Source organism: Oncorhynchus kisutch, linkage group LG10 (genome assembly GCF_002021735.2).
Source record: "Oncorhynchus kisutch isolate 150728-3 linkage group LG10, Okis_V2, whole genome shotgun sequence".
NCBI lineage: Eukaryota > Metazoa > Chordata > Actinopteri > Salmoniformes > Salmonidae > Oncorhynchus > Oncorhynchus kisutch.
The window spans coordinates 66,474,374-66,491,998 of NC_034183.2; the positions used below are offsets into that span (position 1 = coordinate 66,474,374).

A 17,625-nucleotide genomic window follows, 5' to 3' on the forward strand; every position below is an offset into this window, starting at 1 on the left:
ATATGGATGCATTGATAGAACAGGGCCTTGAGTAGCTAAACAAGTCCTCTGCAAAGCAAGGCTCGTCTTCAAGCTAATGAACCACAAAGTGCTGCCTCTGAAATAGAAAGAGAGGGAGAGCTAAGAGAGAGAGAAACAGAGATATGATAAAATGGGAAAGGAGGGGGCGGAGTAGGGATGTAATCTAATACAGTTTTGTAAAAGCATTTCCATCAGGACGGGGCGAGGGTCCACGTGGGCTGACTAACGACAAGCACAGCTGCATCTGTACAGTTACACAATCCTGTCCAACACAGAGGAATTTGGCGAAAGGAACCAACACTAGGAGGGTTGTTTCAGGGTTAGTTGGAAGCTCATTCTTACAGTTACACAATCCTGTCCAACACAGAGGAATCTGGCTAAAGGAACCAACACTAGGAGGGTTGTTTCAGGGTTAGTTGGAAGCTCATTCTAACAGTTACACAATCCTGTCCAACACAGAGGAATCTGGCTAAAGGAACCAACACTAGAAGGGGTTGTTTCAGGGTTAGTTGGAAGCTCATTCTTACCTTGCACTTTTATACTACTGTTTTCATGTAGGAAAAGCCATTCTATTCAGAGATCTTTTCCATTGCTCAGATGACATTAGGCATCTAGATAACAATGAAGAAAATATGGAGTCATCAGTGCGAAATCAGAAGTGAAACAAGTGCTTCAAGTGAAATGAAAGAGCCAAAATGAAGTAAAACATTTTTTTAAAGAAAAGCTTTCAGGGGTAGGTCCAATGTTGGCCCTCATCCTCCTGTCCTCTCATATCACATTATTGATCACAGGCTTCTTAATATGACCAGACCAGTCTACAACACTTATACAGTGGTCCTGTATGGCTCAGTTGGTTGTGGGTTCAGTTCCCAGGACCACCCAAACGTAAAATGTATGCACGGATGACTGTAGGTCACCTTGGATAAAAGCGTCTAACAACGTTGTGAGGTCATACCATTTGGGAGCCATTAAGCATTATATTGTACATGAGCAACCATATATCACACTATATAGCAGTCCGTTGATGACCACTGGCACAGTTTACCAGTCCATGTGGTCATTTAACAGAACACGTGTTCATTTACAGTACAGTGTGTAACAGTATACATGGTAATGCAGCCCCAATGGAACTCTCCCAGCCTGTGCCATCAGGCCATGTCTTTATGAGTTCCCCTGCTGTAATGAGATGGAGGGAGGGAGGAGAAGAGGGGGGGGGGGGGGGGGTCTGTTAGGTTAGTCTGTCCAGGCTAGGTTTAGGTTCACCCCTCCGCAGGGTCTGCTGTTTTCTTTTAGGAAAAACCATTCTATTCAGAGATATTTTCATTGCTCAGATGACATTACAATGGAGAAAACATGGCCTAGGCTCTGGTCTTAGTAGTGCACTATTTAGGGAAAAGGGGGCCATTTGGGACATACAGATGTTGTAGACTGGGAAGGGTGGTGGAGAACAGGGAGCTATAGCAGGACTGTTGAGATCTGGTGACACATTGAGAAAACAAGGTGTGAAAATGGATGAGAACAGTAAGTTCTCCTGACAGATGTGTTGACAAGGCTGCAACAGGAAGGGCTCATGGTGAGGGTATAACTGTGAACCGACCAGAAAGGATGGAGGGAGAGAGAAAAGGAGGGAAAGAGAGAAGGGGAAGATTTGAGAAAGGAGGAAATTGGAGTGGACTTTCACTCTCATGTCGTCTTCTTTCTCAGCTGTGATTAGTCATCTTATTTGTCTGACCACCCTTCAGCCCTCCCTCCAAATTAGTAACTGTCAGACTCTGTCCCTCTGTGGCGCTGATTGATGACCTCATCGGGGAGTTAACATGTCAAATTTGGAGACTACCACTCACCTACTAGTCTTTCCTCCTGCCTCTTCACCAGAGACCAGTCATCCCTTTTTCACTTCTTTCCCTATTTCCCATCCCCCTCTCTATTTCTGTTTCTCTCTCTCACCACACGTGGCGAGCAGATTTCTGGCACAGCATTAAAGTGTAAGCAGAGTAGGTCATTGTAGTGAATGCAGGGATCAGTGCTAAGATAGGTGAGGATGTTTGACTAAGGCCCCTGCCAGAGTTCCAGCTTGAAGGGCTTGGTTCACCCTGTCCTGAGACTTGCTGCATTGGGACACTACCCACGCCCATAGGTTGTTGATGCATGGCTGGAAGTCTGATGGATGACTCAGGGTGCTCTGTGTGGTGGGGCTCAGAGGTTTATCTACTTTACAGTCTGTTGGTGTGTCCTCAGAGCACTAACTGTAATTAACTGCAAGAGAGCGAAGGTGACCAGAGTTGGAGAGTTAAAGTTTACAGTCAGTCCTTTATTCTGTCAGAGCTACTTGATATGATATGTTTGATATGGTAAATTGATATGTTTTTTTTCCATGTCTCATTGCATTCTTCCATTTGATCACAGACATAAACATGATCCTACAGATGTAGGATCTTAATTTGAGTCAATTTGCTACGGCAGGAAAATAATCCTGCAGCAACAGGAAATGTGAATTATTATGTGGATTATAATGAATAGGCATTTTTCTAGGCGTTGATACATTTTTTGTTAGGGCAAATCAAGTCAGAATTTACAAACTTTAGAAGCCTTTTAAAAACTTGAATACACTACAAGTTTGCATTTCCTGCTGTTCAGGAAAATTCTCAACAACAAAAGAGTGATCAAATTTAAGATCCTACATCTGTACTTTTATTTTAGTTTGGGAGCTGTCTTCTTCATTACCATGCATTGGCAACCGCTTATAAACGTTTAACAGAGGGTCTCATCTGGAAAATACATTTTTCAGGGCAACTTGTTACTGTGCCAACATGTTGCGAGATCACTGTTGTTTGTATGGCATTTCCTGAACAGTAAAGTCCACTGTGGTTTCAGCATGGCTTTGTACTGGGAGAGTCATGACCTATGTGATGTGAGGGTTCTATTAGCTGTCCTATGATTAAATATATTTGTGCTACTCAGAATGATATGTAATGAGTTTTGACTCTTCATACAAATAAAGCAACAATGGAGAACTCCAACTAACCCTTTAAATACTTTATGAAAGCCAATGAATTCAAGCCCAGAAAAACACATTTAGCATTTGCATCACTTCACTTCCTGTCAGACACATCACATTATTATAAAAAATGTATATGCTTTTTTCATTTTCTTTTCTTATCCATTTATGTTTTGGACAGTAGCCCACTTCCCTGGTTGGTTGCTGGCACCACATGTTTAAGTGGGTAAAGCTGCAGTTGTTTGTTTGTCTGTTTCTGGTTTAAAAAGTAAAAAAACAAAACATTTATCAGACTGGTGAGATGAAGAAAATAAAGTGAGACTTCTTCGTTCTTTTCATGTCATCTAAGGATTGTCGGTGGTGTAGATGGAGTGGGGTGGGGGCATGGTAGCCCCCCTGGGCAGTCTCCCATTCACTACTGTTAAAAGTGATGATTTCCCCTTGATATGGTTTATTCAGAGATGAGCGGAGAGAGAAATAGAGAAAAACTACTGCTGCTGAATGACAGGTGTGCTTTATTGTCTCAGTGTAATGGACTTGGCACAAACACATGCAGGCGATTATCATTAAAGTGACTCCCTAGCTCATTACAGTACTGTACGGGTAGAGCAGCCGGCCTCCTCTTCCTCACTGTCACAGGGACAGCCATGTTGGCAGCCTGAGTCAAGGAGACGTGGAGACGTGCCCTGGGTACCCAGCAGCCTCAGGCTTTCCCTGGGGGGGACGTGTGTGGGATCCATAGCAACCCTGCTTTCATCTGGCTCTCTGTCAGATATCCCCGTCTCACTGACTCAGTGACTCATTCATTCACAAACACAAGGGCACACATATACATGGACACACACACCCTTTTACTTACGTATATAGATTGTATTCCAAACATGCAAAAAACTGCTATACACACAGGGGCCCACATACCCACCATATGCATGTAGGAGATGCTTGGTGTTCAGACGGCATAGAGCCAAATGCATCTGAGCCCTGCAGAGAAAAACTAACTCACGGTACATTGTTGGTGACAGCAATTGGTGGGTTTGAATGATGGGACAAAGTACGGAGAAAAAGTCAACTGTTACAGTCTTTGAAACCAAACCTCTCTTGTTTGGCCCACAGCCCTTGTTGCATTAGGAGTTTGGAAGGATAGGTAGGTTAGGATAGGTAGGTTAGGATAGGTAGGCTGCTTCCTCACTTTCTCACATTCATGTAACTGATACCAACAATGCTAAGCAGAACTTGGCTTGGTCTAATGGTGGAATATAATTGTACCCCCTTCCGTTCACCTTGGTATTATCAGGAATGTCTGAGTGTTTTTGATCTGTACCGGATCAGACTCCAGACTATGGTGTTGTATGCCTTCCTGTCTGGAAAATCAGTTTGTGTATGCCTGTTTTGTGTGTGTGTGTGTGTGTGTGTGTGTGTGTGTGTGTGTGTGTGTGTGTGTGTGTGTGTGTGTGTGTGTGTGTGTGTGTGTGTGTGTGTGTGTGTGTGTGTGTGTGCGTGTGTGTGTGTGTGTGTGTGTGCGTGCGTATAATAGACACTTAAATCCACTGGGACAACAGGAAGAGATAATTACAAGGAAATAAATCCTGTCTTGTCTTATCAACAAAGTAGCGATTGAAGAGAACTCCCAGAGACTCAGGTGTGTCAGAGCAGAGATGAATGCAGACAAAGTGTTGTGTCAGAGCAGAGATGAATGCAGACAAAGTGTTGTGTCAGAGCAGAGATGAATGCAGACAAAGTGTTGTGTGGGATCCTTTCTGCTTGTATCCCATTACTGTAAAAGCTCTGCTGACTATCAACAACCAGGTGTCTGTGTTTAGCAGCCAACCACACTGGTATGAGACATCAGTCCGATACTGGTATGTAAATTACAGACAAATCATCGTATTGCAGTTAAATCATCCCAATGTCTGCAGACCATGTGAAATTAGCCAGACCTAAACTCAGCCGTTGGGAAATATGATTAGTTGCTTTTCAAGGCAACAGTCACAAATAGACAGGCGGATGGCGCTGTCATTGGTTAACACAATGGGAACGGAATCACATAATGAAGAAACAGTGACAGGGCAATTGCCTCATTTGTGTGTGTGTCTGTGCGTGTGTGCATACAGTGGGGGAAAAAAGTTTTTACCAAAGAGTTCTATTTTGGTTTCATCTGACAATATGACATTCTCCCAATCTTCTTCTGGATCATCCAAATGCTCTCTAGCAAACTTCAGATGGGCCTGGACACGTACTGGCTTAAGCAGGGGGACACGTCTGGCACTGCAGGATTTGAGTCCCTGGCGGCGTAGTGTGTTACTGATGGTAGGCTTTGTTACTTTGGTCCCCGCTCTCTGCAGGTCATTCACTAGGTCCCCCCGTGTGGTTCTGGGATTTTTGCTCACCGTTCTTGTGATCATTTTGACCCCACGGGTGAGATCTTGCGTGGAGCCCTAGATCGAGGGAGATTATCAGTGGTCTTGTATGTCTTCCATTTCCTAATAATTGCTCCCACAGTTGATTTCTTCAAACCAAGCTACTTACCTATTGCAGATTCAGTCTTCCCAGCCTGGTGCGGGTCTACAATTATGTTTCTGGTGTCCTTTGACAGCTCTTTGGTATTGGCCATAGTGGAGTTTGGAGTGTGACTGTTTGAGGTTGTGGACAGGTGTCTTTTATACTGATAACAAGTTCAAACAGGTGCCATTAATACAGATAACGAGTGGAGGACAGAGGAGCCTCTTAAAGAAGAAGTTACAGGTCTGTGAGAGCCAGAAATCTTGCTTGTTTGTAGGTGACCAAATACTTATTTTCCACCATAATTTGCAAATAAATCCATTAAAAATCCTACAATGTGATTTTCTGGATTTTTTTCCCTCATTTTGTCTGTCATAGTTGAAGTGTACCTATGATGAAAATTACAGGCCTCTCTCATCTTTTTAAGTGGGAGAACTTGCACAATTGGTGGCTGACTATATACTTTTTTGCCCCACTGTATTTGGCTGCATGTGTGAGTGTGTGTGGCCTCATTTCCAGACTTTTGTATGAGTGAAAGTGTTGTGGGGTGTGGTAGGGTCAGGAGGGAGGGAGGGAGTACAATTTGTGTTGCAATGCTGTAGGTTGTGAATTACTTTTAAGTGCTCAAACGGTATCACTAGTACTGCGGCATTTGAAACAGATAATTGGATATAGATGAGTAAGGGTGTGTGTGAGTGGGTGGGTTGAGAGGGGAGTGGGGCAAGACACTTGCAGGGTCGGGTGCTCACAGCTGGTCTCCATCCCAGGGAGGGGTATGTCTCTCTTTCCCTATTCTCCCTCTCCCTCTCTCATAAGGCAGAGTGTCAGACAGGGTGGTCCCTCTCCACCTGTGTGGGAGGATGGAGGAATGGAGGATGGGTGGGGCTGTTTGATTTGTTAATTGCTGTGGTGTTCCAGATGGTTTCCTCATGGGCGTTCTAACACCAAGTTCTAACACCAGTTTCTACTAGCCCAGAGAGTAGAGGACAGGAAACCGACATGTTGGATGATCCCCTGTAGCCTGTTCCAGCAATCTCCCCACACAGGTCACTACAGAGACTTGTAAACAAACACCTGAGAAACCCCAGTAAAACCCAGCAGCAGGAACAGAAACAGAGCGACTTGATAATGATCTCAGTACAGCAGTAGTCCTACCTACCAATCTGTGGTCTATGTTCAGAAAGGGATGAAAGACTATAGGGTGGCTCTGCAGCTGTCTTTGGGTTGACTGCATGTGCCAACACATTCTGGGAGTGTTTTTCTGTGTATGTGAATCACTTTCTCTCCTGCCTGCCTTGTTCTAGGCCTACGCCTGTGTCGTCTTTGATCAGGCAATACGATGCCTTCGTCAATCACCTTGACCTTATTCTGAACTGCTTCCAACAGGCAAAGGCTCTGCTTACCAGAGTCTGTAGAGACAACAATGTGTGGTAAGAGTTCTGATGTCTCACAGGCTATTCAACATGTCAGTGGATGAGATAAAGGAGACAGTACACCAAGTCAGTACACCAAAAGTACACCAAGTTAGAGTTTCTGTAACATTCAGGTTAGCAGGGGTGTATTTTCATAGAATTCCATATAGAACTGCTATTAATTCAATAGGATCTCTGTAGACCTAGTCGTAAATATTTGTCATTTAACTTTTAAAATGTATTACCTTTCATTGTGGCATACAAACAACCAATCATGATGCCTTCATCTGATTGTCAAGCAATCACTTCAAAGGATCCTTTACTAGGCTACCCACGCACATTCATCCACTCTCAACATACAGTGCATTCGGAAAGTATTCAGACCCTGTCACGCCCTGGTCTAAGTATTTTGTGTTTTTCTTCATGTATTGGGTCAGGCCAGGGTGTGGCATGGGGTTTTTGTATTGTGGTGTGTTTTGTCTTGGGGTTTTGGTGTGTATGTATTGGGATTGTAGCTAGAGGGGTTATCTAGCAAGGTCTATGGCTGTCTGGAGTGATTCTCAATCAGAGGCAGGTGTTTATCGTTGTCTCTGATTGGGAACCATATTTAGGCAGCCATATTCTTTGAGTTTGTGGTGGGTGATTGTCCTTAGTGTCGTTGTTCCTATCTCTTTGTTTATTTACACAAGTATAGGCTGTTTCGGTTTTCGTTACGTTCTTTGTTTTGTAGTGTTTTGTGTTTATTCGTGTTTCACGTTGTTCATTAAACATGGATCGCAATCTACACGCTGCATTTTGGTCCGACTATCCTTCACACCTAGAAAACCGTAACAGACCCCTTGACAGCCTTATTCTGTAACATTAAATTGTTCCGTTTTTTACCTCATCAATCCACACACAATACCCCATAATAACAAAGAAAAAACACGTTTTTAGAAATGTTTGTACATTTAGAAATAAATAAATAACTGAAATATCAAATTTACATAAGTATTGAAACACTCAGTACTTTTGTTGAAGCACCTTTGGCAGCAATTACAGCCTCGAGTCTTATTGGGTATGACGCTACAGGTGTGGAACACCTGTATTTGGGGAGTTTCTTCCATTCTTCTCTGCAGATCCTCTCAAACTCTATCAGGTTAGATGGGGAGGATCGCTGCACAGCTATTTTCAGGTCTCTAAAAAAAGATGTTCGTTCGAGTTCAAGTCCAGGCTCTGGCTGGGCCACTCAAGGACATTAAGAGACTTGTCCGGAAGCCACTCCTGTGGTGTCTTGGCTGTGTGCTTAGAGTCGTTGGTGAACCTTCACCCCAGCCTGAGGTCCTGAGTGCTCTGGAGCAGGTTTTTTTTCTGTACTTTGCTCCATTCATCTTTCCCTCGATCCTGACTAGTCTCTCAGTCCCTGCCGCTGAAAAACATCCCCACAGCATGATGCTGCCACCACCATGCTTCACCATAGGGATGGTGCCAGGTTTCCTCCAGACATAATGCTTGGCACTCAGACATTCAGGTTTTATCACATCAGAGAATCTTGTTTCTCATGGTCTGAGAGTCTTTAGGTGTCTTTTGGCAAACTCCAAGCGGGCTGTCATGTGCCTTTTACTGAGGAGTGGCTTCCGTCTGGTCACTCTACCATAAAGTCCTGATTGGTGGAGTGCTGCAGAGATGGTTGTCTTGCTGGAAGGTTTTCCCATCTCCACAGAGGAACTTTGTAGCTCTGTCAGAGTAGCCATCAGGTTCTTCACCTCCCTGACCAAGGCCCTTTTCCTCCGATTGCTCAGTTTGGCATTTAACCCATTTTAGAACAAGTCTGTAATGTATAAAAATGTGGGAAAGGGGAAGGGGTCTGAAGACTTTCTGAATGCACTGTACATGCATGTCCAGCCTCCAAACAGTGGTGTATGGAAAGAGACTGTAACGAGTGAGTGTTTTAATAAACACATGAAACAATAAACACGTAACACAAACAAGTCACCGACATGAAACCAGAGTCAATAACACCTGAGGAAAGAACCAAGAGGAGTGACAGATATAGGGAAGTTAATTAAGGAGGTGATGGAGTCCAGGTGAGTGTCATGAGGCGCAGGTGCGCGAGACGATGGTGACAGGTGTGCGGGATAATCAGCAGCCTGATGACCTAGAGCGAGCATACGTGACAGAGACATCTGTTACACAAAACATTTGAATGAGGTTAGACTTATGAAGGTCAGTGTTTGCATATACTTTACACAGTAAGCAGAATTAATGACATCATCCACATTGAATGTAATCGCCTCAATCCCATTTCTGAACGCTTTTCCCCTGATCTCCACATACATCCTTTTTATTCATGGTTGTTCTTTTTTTCTCTTTAACGATGTTCCTTTCTTTGCAATTTCAGCTGACTCATGCTCTGGATTAATGTTCAGGTAGGAAAAAAATACATTTCAGCATTTGATTAGCGCCTCTATTTGAACAGTCCTGGCTAATCAAATTAAACTATGTAGTGTGTCTAGCTCCCATCTGGTTTGCTGGTTTGGGATTCAACCACACATTCTGATGATTCAGCAATTCATCACACTATGTCATATCTGGTGTGTGTGTGTGTGTGTGTGTGTGTGTGTGTGTGTGTGTGTGAACCATATCAGACATCTCCATGTTATTGAACACTTACCTGATGATAATATAATAGAGAACTAGGCTCCAACAGTCCAATGAACCCTCACATATGGTCCTGTTTTTAACTGTGGTTTGGCTAAGGTCACATGCTCCATACTTTGTGGTTTTAACATTTTATTTTCATTAGCTTGAGGCCTTTTTCAGAAATACTTTGGGGGTAATTCTAAAGGGGAACCTTTTGGGTATTTTCATACAGAAAGCCAAAACTGTCAATGAGACACAAACCCACAGAGATTATTCCTGTAACTGTTGATAAAAGATCAGTTATAGATGAGGGTCGGGAGAGTTTGTACTGGGTGCTGTCCAATATTGTTGTAATCAAGGATTTCCCGGGAGAGATAGCCGACTACCAGTGTTAAACATTGGCAATTTGAGATGTTTTAAGCGAAGAAGCATATTTCAGTGTATTGTGTCCACTATATTTCTTTCCCAAGCAACAATGAATTCACAGTAGGGAATGAGAATCCATCAGCTGACTTGCTACATTATCAACATTCAGTATTGAGGACAAATGACTTGACAAAGGTGCAATTACATTTGTTTTTATTCTATCAGATAATTAATTTGTTTGCTTTTTCAATTTTATAGTGTATTTATATATTGTAACAACTCTAAGAAATTCACATTTACACAATGCATTTTACACTAGTAGGTAAGTACATGTAACATTCAGCTTTTGGGGGGGAGGGGTCTGACATTTCTGTGGGGATTTATTATATCTTGGACATTACCATAGAGAATCACAGTGAATCCTCCTCATACATGGCATGTCTGTCCACAACCTCTGGACAAACTGAACATGTAAAAACATACTGGTCATGCTCATCACATATTGCCACTTTTGCACTGTAGGTAGAGTATATTGTGGTCGGTAAAATAGGACCACAGCAGATGGCATGTACGTAGATGATGCGATATGGATTTCAACAACATTAGTAGTATGTTTGAACCTATGGCCTATACTTCCTGAAACCTTCATTAACACTCAAATGATGAAACAAAACACAGATCATACAACAAGTGAGAACAACAACAGAAGAAGAAGAACAGAAAGTGTTCGGAACATAACTCAAAGACACCTGACTCTGTACACAGGCACTTGTATAGCACAGCCTATTACATCTATTACAGCTAAAACAAGAGACCGTTTACAAAAAAATACTGATTTCAAAAAAGAGAATAATATTCATAACAAAAACAATAGAAGAACATTGAATGTTTTGCATATTTATGTCTGTAACGTTATTCAGCTTTACATTCTTATATTATCTTCATCCACTCTACCAGTGTCCCCTGCTGTGGAGGAACAGTACCGATTGAGTCATACTGTAGATTCTATATTGACACCTCTATTCACCTGTGAGACAGCACAGTGTTAGATTGGGCCCGTGGGGCCGCCAGCCACAGTGAAAGGTTCAGTTGTTCACCAGTCGTTGATGACAGTCCCTCCTGTCAGTCAGTGGTATTATGCCAATCTGTTGGTCCACTGGGTCCTACTGCACTTCCATTGTGGAGCAATATGAATCACACTGCTGTCAATAATATTGTGTGAAACACTGTGTGTGTGAAGCCACTGGATATGTCACAAGGAGGCCCCCAGGGGGAATATAGTGTGGCTGTGTTGGTCTGTTTTCTATTCAAAAGCCTCAAAACTCACTACTATGAGAGCGTCTTCCCTGCTGTATCTTTGCTATGCCAGATTCTCTCTCTCTCTCTCTCTCTCTCTCTCTCTCTCTCTCTCTCTCTCTCTCTCTCTCTCTCTCTCTCTCTCTCTCTCTCTCTCTCTCTCTCTCTCTCTCTCTCTCTCTCTCTCTCTCGCTCTCTCTCTCACACAGACACAAAAGTATCTCTGCTAATATCTCTACTTTGCTATCTACCTACATCTAAATTCAAGCACCAAACCACACCAAAGGGACCCTGAGTAATCGCATGTCCCTGGGAATCAAACCTGGACTTCAAAGCAGTACAGTTACAGTAAGCGTAGCTACATTGCTAACATCTAATACCTACTGCGTGTTCAGTATGCTGCGTATGCTTCAGTATGCTTCAGATCACTATTGTGATACAGTAAAATGTCACTGCTCTCTCAGACACATGAGAGGTGAGTAATGGTAATGTCACATTGTTGCCACTTTAAAAGCGTTCTGTATGTCTCTGTGCAGTACATAACAGAGGGATTCAGATGAGAGCCAGCTGACTGAGTGAAGCTAAATGAACCTGAAACCCTGAGGTAATTATACCTGCCTGTCAGGAATGTCTCCCTAATGGCCCCTGTGTTTACACCCATACCCCTACCATACCATACCGCAGCAGACACATTAGCGCCACCGCACACTCTTTAGCACACACACATATCTGCACGTGAGTGTGTGTGTGCAAGTGCTTGTGTTTATTTCACTGAGACGGAAGTCTCTGACGAGTGTCCCATGTCTCCACTCATTAGCAAGTACAATATAATGGATAATTAAGGGGAGTCTTGAGTATAGCCTACTATACAGTGTTTGTATATAAACTGTATACTATTTCTAGACAACTCTCGTCAGGCTACCATGGAACAGCCTCGAATACTGATACTGCAGAGCCTCTTTCTGATGATGTCACAGTTCCATTTTTGGCAGTTGGACATCACATTATGCGTCAGGTCAATGAGTCAGGAATGTTAAATAGTCCAAAAATGCTCCTCACATTGCATATCACAGCTCCTGGGGTAATGGAGCTGCACTGCTGAGGAGGCCTTGTAACTCAAACCACTAAGAGAGGCGGATGTGCCACAAACAGACATGAGAGAAACATCTAGAATCTGTTACATTCAAAGCATGAATCATTCCAACAGAATCCTGGAGTCCATGTTGGATGGAGAAAAGGACTCAAGTGTGTCAGAAAACAGAGGAGGGATGGTGTATCATGCTGCGGTGACGGAATGATGGAATGATCCACAGCCAATGAGAATAGGAGAGCAGTAATCAGAGGCAACAGTATAACAACAACACATATGTGTCCGTCCCTGTACACCTTAGGAATGTCTGTGTCTGTGGGAAGAAAAAGGATCGGAGATTTTGGAATGGGGACTAATGCTGCATTTAGACGAGAGACGCAGAAACCATCATACAAGAAGAAAGCAAGCCAGCACGACGGTATGGTTGCTGTGGTGAAAACAACGCTACGAAAGACAACAAAAGTTTAAATATTTTAACTCTGGTGGCATGTCCCGTCTACTGTGACCTCAACAGCATTTACCGTCGTGCTCTCATTGACATCGGGACGCCGTCTACCTCGTACCATCTAAACGCAGCATAACCGTTCCCCCACTGAGTTGTGTTGAATAGATAACAGTGGGATACTATCAGACAGGTTCACATGGAGGATTACAACAAGCTGCTACTGCTGAGGTCTGAGAAGACAGTCTGGAGGTGTGACGGAGTCACTGAGAGACTACTGCAGGACTTGCCCTGAGAAAACACTAGGATAGGATAGGTACAGATGGAGGGATGGAAAGAGGGACAAATAGTTACATGCTGAGAGAGAGAGAGTACAGACAAGGGGAGAGAGGGGACAGAGAGTTTATCTACCTCTGAGGCACAAACATTTGATCATTTGAGTGAGTAGGGGTAACCGGGGGGTGGATGAATAATACTTTTAGCAAATGGTCAAAGGAAGTTGGCAGTGAACTTATGGGGACACAGGATGAAACTCCTTCATGGGTTAACATACTAACACACTTTTCATAATGATTGGTCCTCACCAGCTGACAGAAAAGATGGAGACCAGGATATCTAACACAGTGATGCTTCTTGGATTATGGGGGGTAGTGATATTGCAACTTTAGTGACTTGAGGCAGACAGTTGGTGTTAGAGTTGGTGTTAGGGTTGGTGTTGGTGTTAGGGTTTGGGTTGGTGTTTGGCGTTGGTGTTAGGGTTGGTGTTAGGATTGGTACTGGCGGAGAGGTTTAGTGTTCAAAGACACACTGGCAGAGTTGGGTTCTGTGTAGAGATACTGGGTCAGCCTCTGATGCTCCAGTCTGTCTAATAAGGGTCCATACTGGGACAAGAGTCCAGTCAGAAACCAGTGGCCACCATTGGTGAAAAGGGGCGATAATGTCGCCAACTTTCTTGTTGTATCCAAGAAGCCCACTCAGTCTGTACTCTTATACTGTATGTCCGTTCCCACATCAAGGTTTCCATGGCAACCCCACTTCCCCCTCTCCTCCTTTTCCTCCTTCCTGTCAGCGGCTTCTCCTCTTCCTCAGACCTGGGGGGGAGGTGAGTCAGGTCCCCCGTCCACCCTCACCACTGAGAGAGAGAGAGAGAGAAACATGTTAAAACATATATGATCAGTGGTGAAACATGCAGATGTTCTCTGGTCGTATGAAGTAACACAGTATCAGTGGTCAGCGGTCTATGATGCTGTGTCCACTCTGACACACTTTGCCCTGTAGGGGGCCTTGTGAGGTCACAAACTCATCAACCCCTCCAACTGTTTCACTGAACTCATTACTACAGGGAGTGAGGAAGTGGGACAAATGTCCCCTTTTCCCATAAGCCCTCAACCTGTTGTCAATTGAGGGGTGCCATGGAAACGCTTCCGGAATACAGAGGCGTTTTTTAGAGGAGCTCCGAGCTCACTGGTTGTTTTCTTGTCTTGATCAATGCACCCCTGTGCCAGCCAGAAGAGAGCTCTAATTCTAAAGGTTCACAAGAAGGGCTTTTTGTATCAACCACGCTATGACATCATCAGGTCTGTTTAAGTGTATGTGGTGCACACAGAGGCGGAGCTTCTGCTACAGACGATCTTCTCTCATTCTACACACATTCCATTTTTTTCTGAAATCCTCTCTTTTTCCTCTGGCTCTCCTTTAGCTCTCGTTACTCATGTTGATTCTCTCCAGAGTACGTCATGCAGTCTGTGACTTGTTCTCCTTCCTGTTCAGACAGCCATCCTGCAGGCATGACAGACACTGCAGACAGACACTGAGCAGTCTTGCTGAATCATTCTGTCTTTTCATGATAGCAGCAAAATACTTGTGATCCTCTTCAGGAACTCCACTTTGAATGGTTCATGCAGCCCTCCCTAGACTGTAAATGTTAACCTACTGAGTCAGTTGGCGGCTTCCTTGATAAATATTGTTGACACAGAAAATGTAATGGTTGCTTTAAATGGGAACCACTGTTTCACCCATTCAATTTCTAAGCTATTGACCAGTCTTTATCAGTTTAAATTATACTGGGCATGTTCAGAATAGTCGATCTAACAGTCGATCTTCCATTAGCATGTTCAGCCGATGCTGATTTGATTTCAGCCCACTCCGAAGCTTTAAAGATAGCTGATTAAGACTGAGATTGAGATCGGTAGTGAATAGGCAATCAACTGCTCTCCTCTTAATGGCAAGAATGGAATACAGGAGACATGCTGATTACCTTCTGTTGCCCCAGGGTCATTTGACCAGCCCTAACCAGACCCCTCATACACTACCTGTCAATTAGCCGGCAATTACATGTACGTCATTGCCTCTGGCACCTTGAGGCGTCTCACTTTCCTCCTCACATTCGATTACCCTCTCTGTGATGGGATTTTGCATAAACAGGGACTGTGATTTGTGGTTGTCTTACCTACCTTAATTGAATGCACGGACTGTAAGTCTGTCTGGATAAGAGCATCTGCTAAATTACCAAAGTGTACCTGTAAAATGTAAATATGACCTGGCCCTAGCTTCTCTGTCTGATTGTCACATTATACCCCTCCCACCACTGACATCCCTCTGTTACGGTTTTCTACTATCTCCTCCTCTGACGAAGAGGTGTAGCAAGGATCGGACCAAAATGCAGCGTGGTATTCTTGATACATATTTAATGAAGATGAACACACGAACTATACAAAAACAATAAACGTAAAAACCAAAACAATAAACGTAAAAACCAAAACAATAAACGTAAAAACCAAAACAATAAACGTAAAAACCAAAACAATAAACGTAAAAACCAAAACAATAAACGTAAAAACCAAAACAATAAACGTAAAAACCAAAACAGCCTCTCTTGTGCAAACAAACACAGAGACATGAACAATCATCCACCAAACACTCAAAGAATATGGCTGCCTAAATATGGTTCCCAATCAGAGACAACGAGAATCACCTGCCTCTGATTGAGAACCGCCTCAGGCAACCATAGACTTTGCTAGAACACCCCACTAAGCCACAATCCCAAAACCTAAGAAAAAACCCAATACACAAACACACCACAAAATAAACCCATGTCACACCCTGGCCTGACCAAATAAAGAAAGAAAACACAAAATACTAAGACCAGGGCGTGACACCCTCTTTCTTTCGGAACTGAGTCAATACAGACTCAAGTTATTCTATTTTACTCAATACAGAGGTCCTCACTACAATATGTTACATTTATTCATGATTAATACTAATAATGGATTAGCATTTATATAGCTCTTCATTTAGTCTCAAAGTGCTTTGGACAACGCAATTTGTCAGTATTTGTCCTGCTCTAAAGCTCTTGCTGTCTATCTCATCCACATCCCAGGGCTGCCTCCTCAACAGAAAGGGCTTTACTCTCTACTACACCAGCTTTCTACTGCATTAACTACTCTCCTACCCCACTAGCTACTCTCCTACTCTACTAGCTACTCTTCTACTACACTAGCTACTCTTCTTCCCCACTAGCTACTCTCCTACCCCACTAACTACTATCCTACCCATCTAGCTACTCTTCTACCCTACTAGCTACTCTCATACCCCACTAGCTACTCTCCTACTACACTAGCTACTCTTCTACTACACTAGCTACTCTCCTACCCCACCAACTACTATCCTACGCATCTAGCTACTCTTCTATCCTACTAGCTACTCTCCTACCCCACTAGTTACTCTCCTACTACACTAGCTACTCTCCTACCCTACTAGCTACTCTACCAATGCACTAGCTACTCTCCCAACCATCTAGTTACTCTTCTACCCTACTAGCTACTCTCCACCCCACTAGCTACTCTTCTACCCTACTAGCTACTCTTCTACCCTACTAGCTACTCTCCTACCCCACTAGCTACTCTCCTATCCTACCAGATACTCCTCTACCCCACTAGCTACTCTCCTACCCCTATAGCTACAATTCTACCTTACTAGCTACTCTCATACTGCACTAGCTACTCTCCTACCCCTAATAGCTACTTTCCTACTACACTAGCTACTCTCCTACTACACTAGCGCTGTACTACACTAGCTTTAGCCCACTACCCCTCTAACTTGGGACGAGCAGACTTTGATTGACAGTTTCCGTGACTATCGTTCAGGTAGAGAATGGGATCAGATTAAGGACAGAGGCACGATGATGAGAGATGAGTGAGAGGTTTGAGTCTCATTTAAATTTTAAACATCCCTCTGCCCCTTAAGGAATACTCCAGTGTAAAGGGGAAGGGGCCTCAGAGGTAAAAGACAGATTGCTATTTAAAAGATCACCAGAATGCACTGGAGAGTAGAGAAGACTTATTATAGATGTCTGTAAGTCTTTTGGGAGTTCTTACCCCAAGGCAGGGACGCGGGGAGTCCTTTTGAGCTTGTCAATCAAAGCACAGTTTATCTTTTATAGATTTTCATATTTCACTTGAAATCTTAATTGACTTGTTTTGACTGGGTATGACACCGTCTACAAAGACTGCTGTGGGCTTTCAGTCATACTGTATGTGTAAAATATGGTTAATTTGAAAACGGAAATCCATATGATTTTATGGATTTATTGTACATATTCTCACCCCCTTGGGTGTTTTATATTTTAACAAGTCCCCATTTACTAGTGGAATAGCCGCCCAGCCCACAGCATGCTGTGTGCAGTACTGTATTTTAATGGATTCTGCACCAGAAGACAGAGCTGACGCTAATCAGCAGACATTAAACACTGTTACTGGATCACATTTAAACAGGCAGGGGGATCGGGCCTGGCCTCCATCACACAACACCTGCTAATGAGCCAATCACACAAAGAGACAAGGGTTAAAGGGGCGGGGATCTACTCAATGACCCAATCACA

The 17,625-nt window shown here is 43.5% G+C and overlaps 1 protein-coding gene across 1 annotated transcript in view; it reads right to left on the reverse strand.

Annotated features, from left to right (window-relative positions):
- Positions 1-10,114: 10,114 nt before the first annotated feature.
- Positions 10,115-17,625, reverse strand: part of LOC109879587 (tumor necrosis factor receptor superfamily member 16) — a 44,305-nt gene continuing 36,794 nt past the window's right edge. The window contains exon 6 of the mRNA XM_031834834.1: positions 10,115-13,878. Within this exon, the coding sequence (XP_031690694.1) occupies positions 13,832-13,878 (47 nt within the window). The 3' untranslated portion in view covers positions 10,115-13,831. The remainder of the gene's footprint in view (positions 13,879-17,625) is intronic.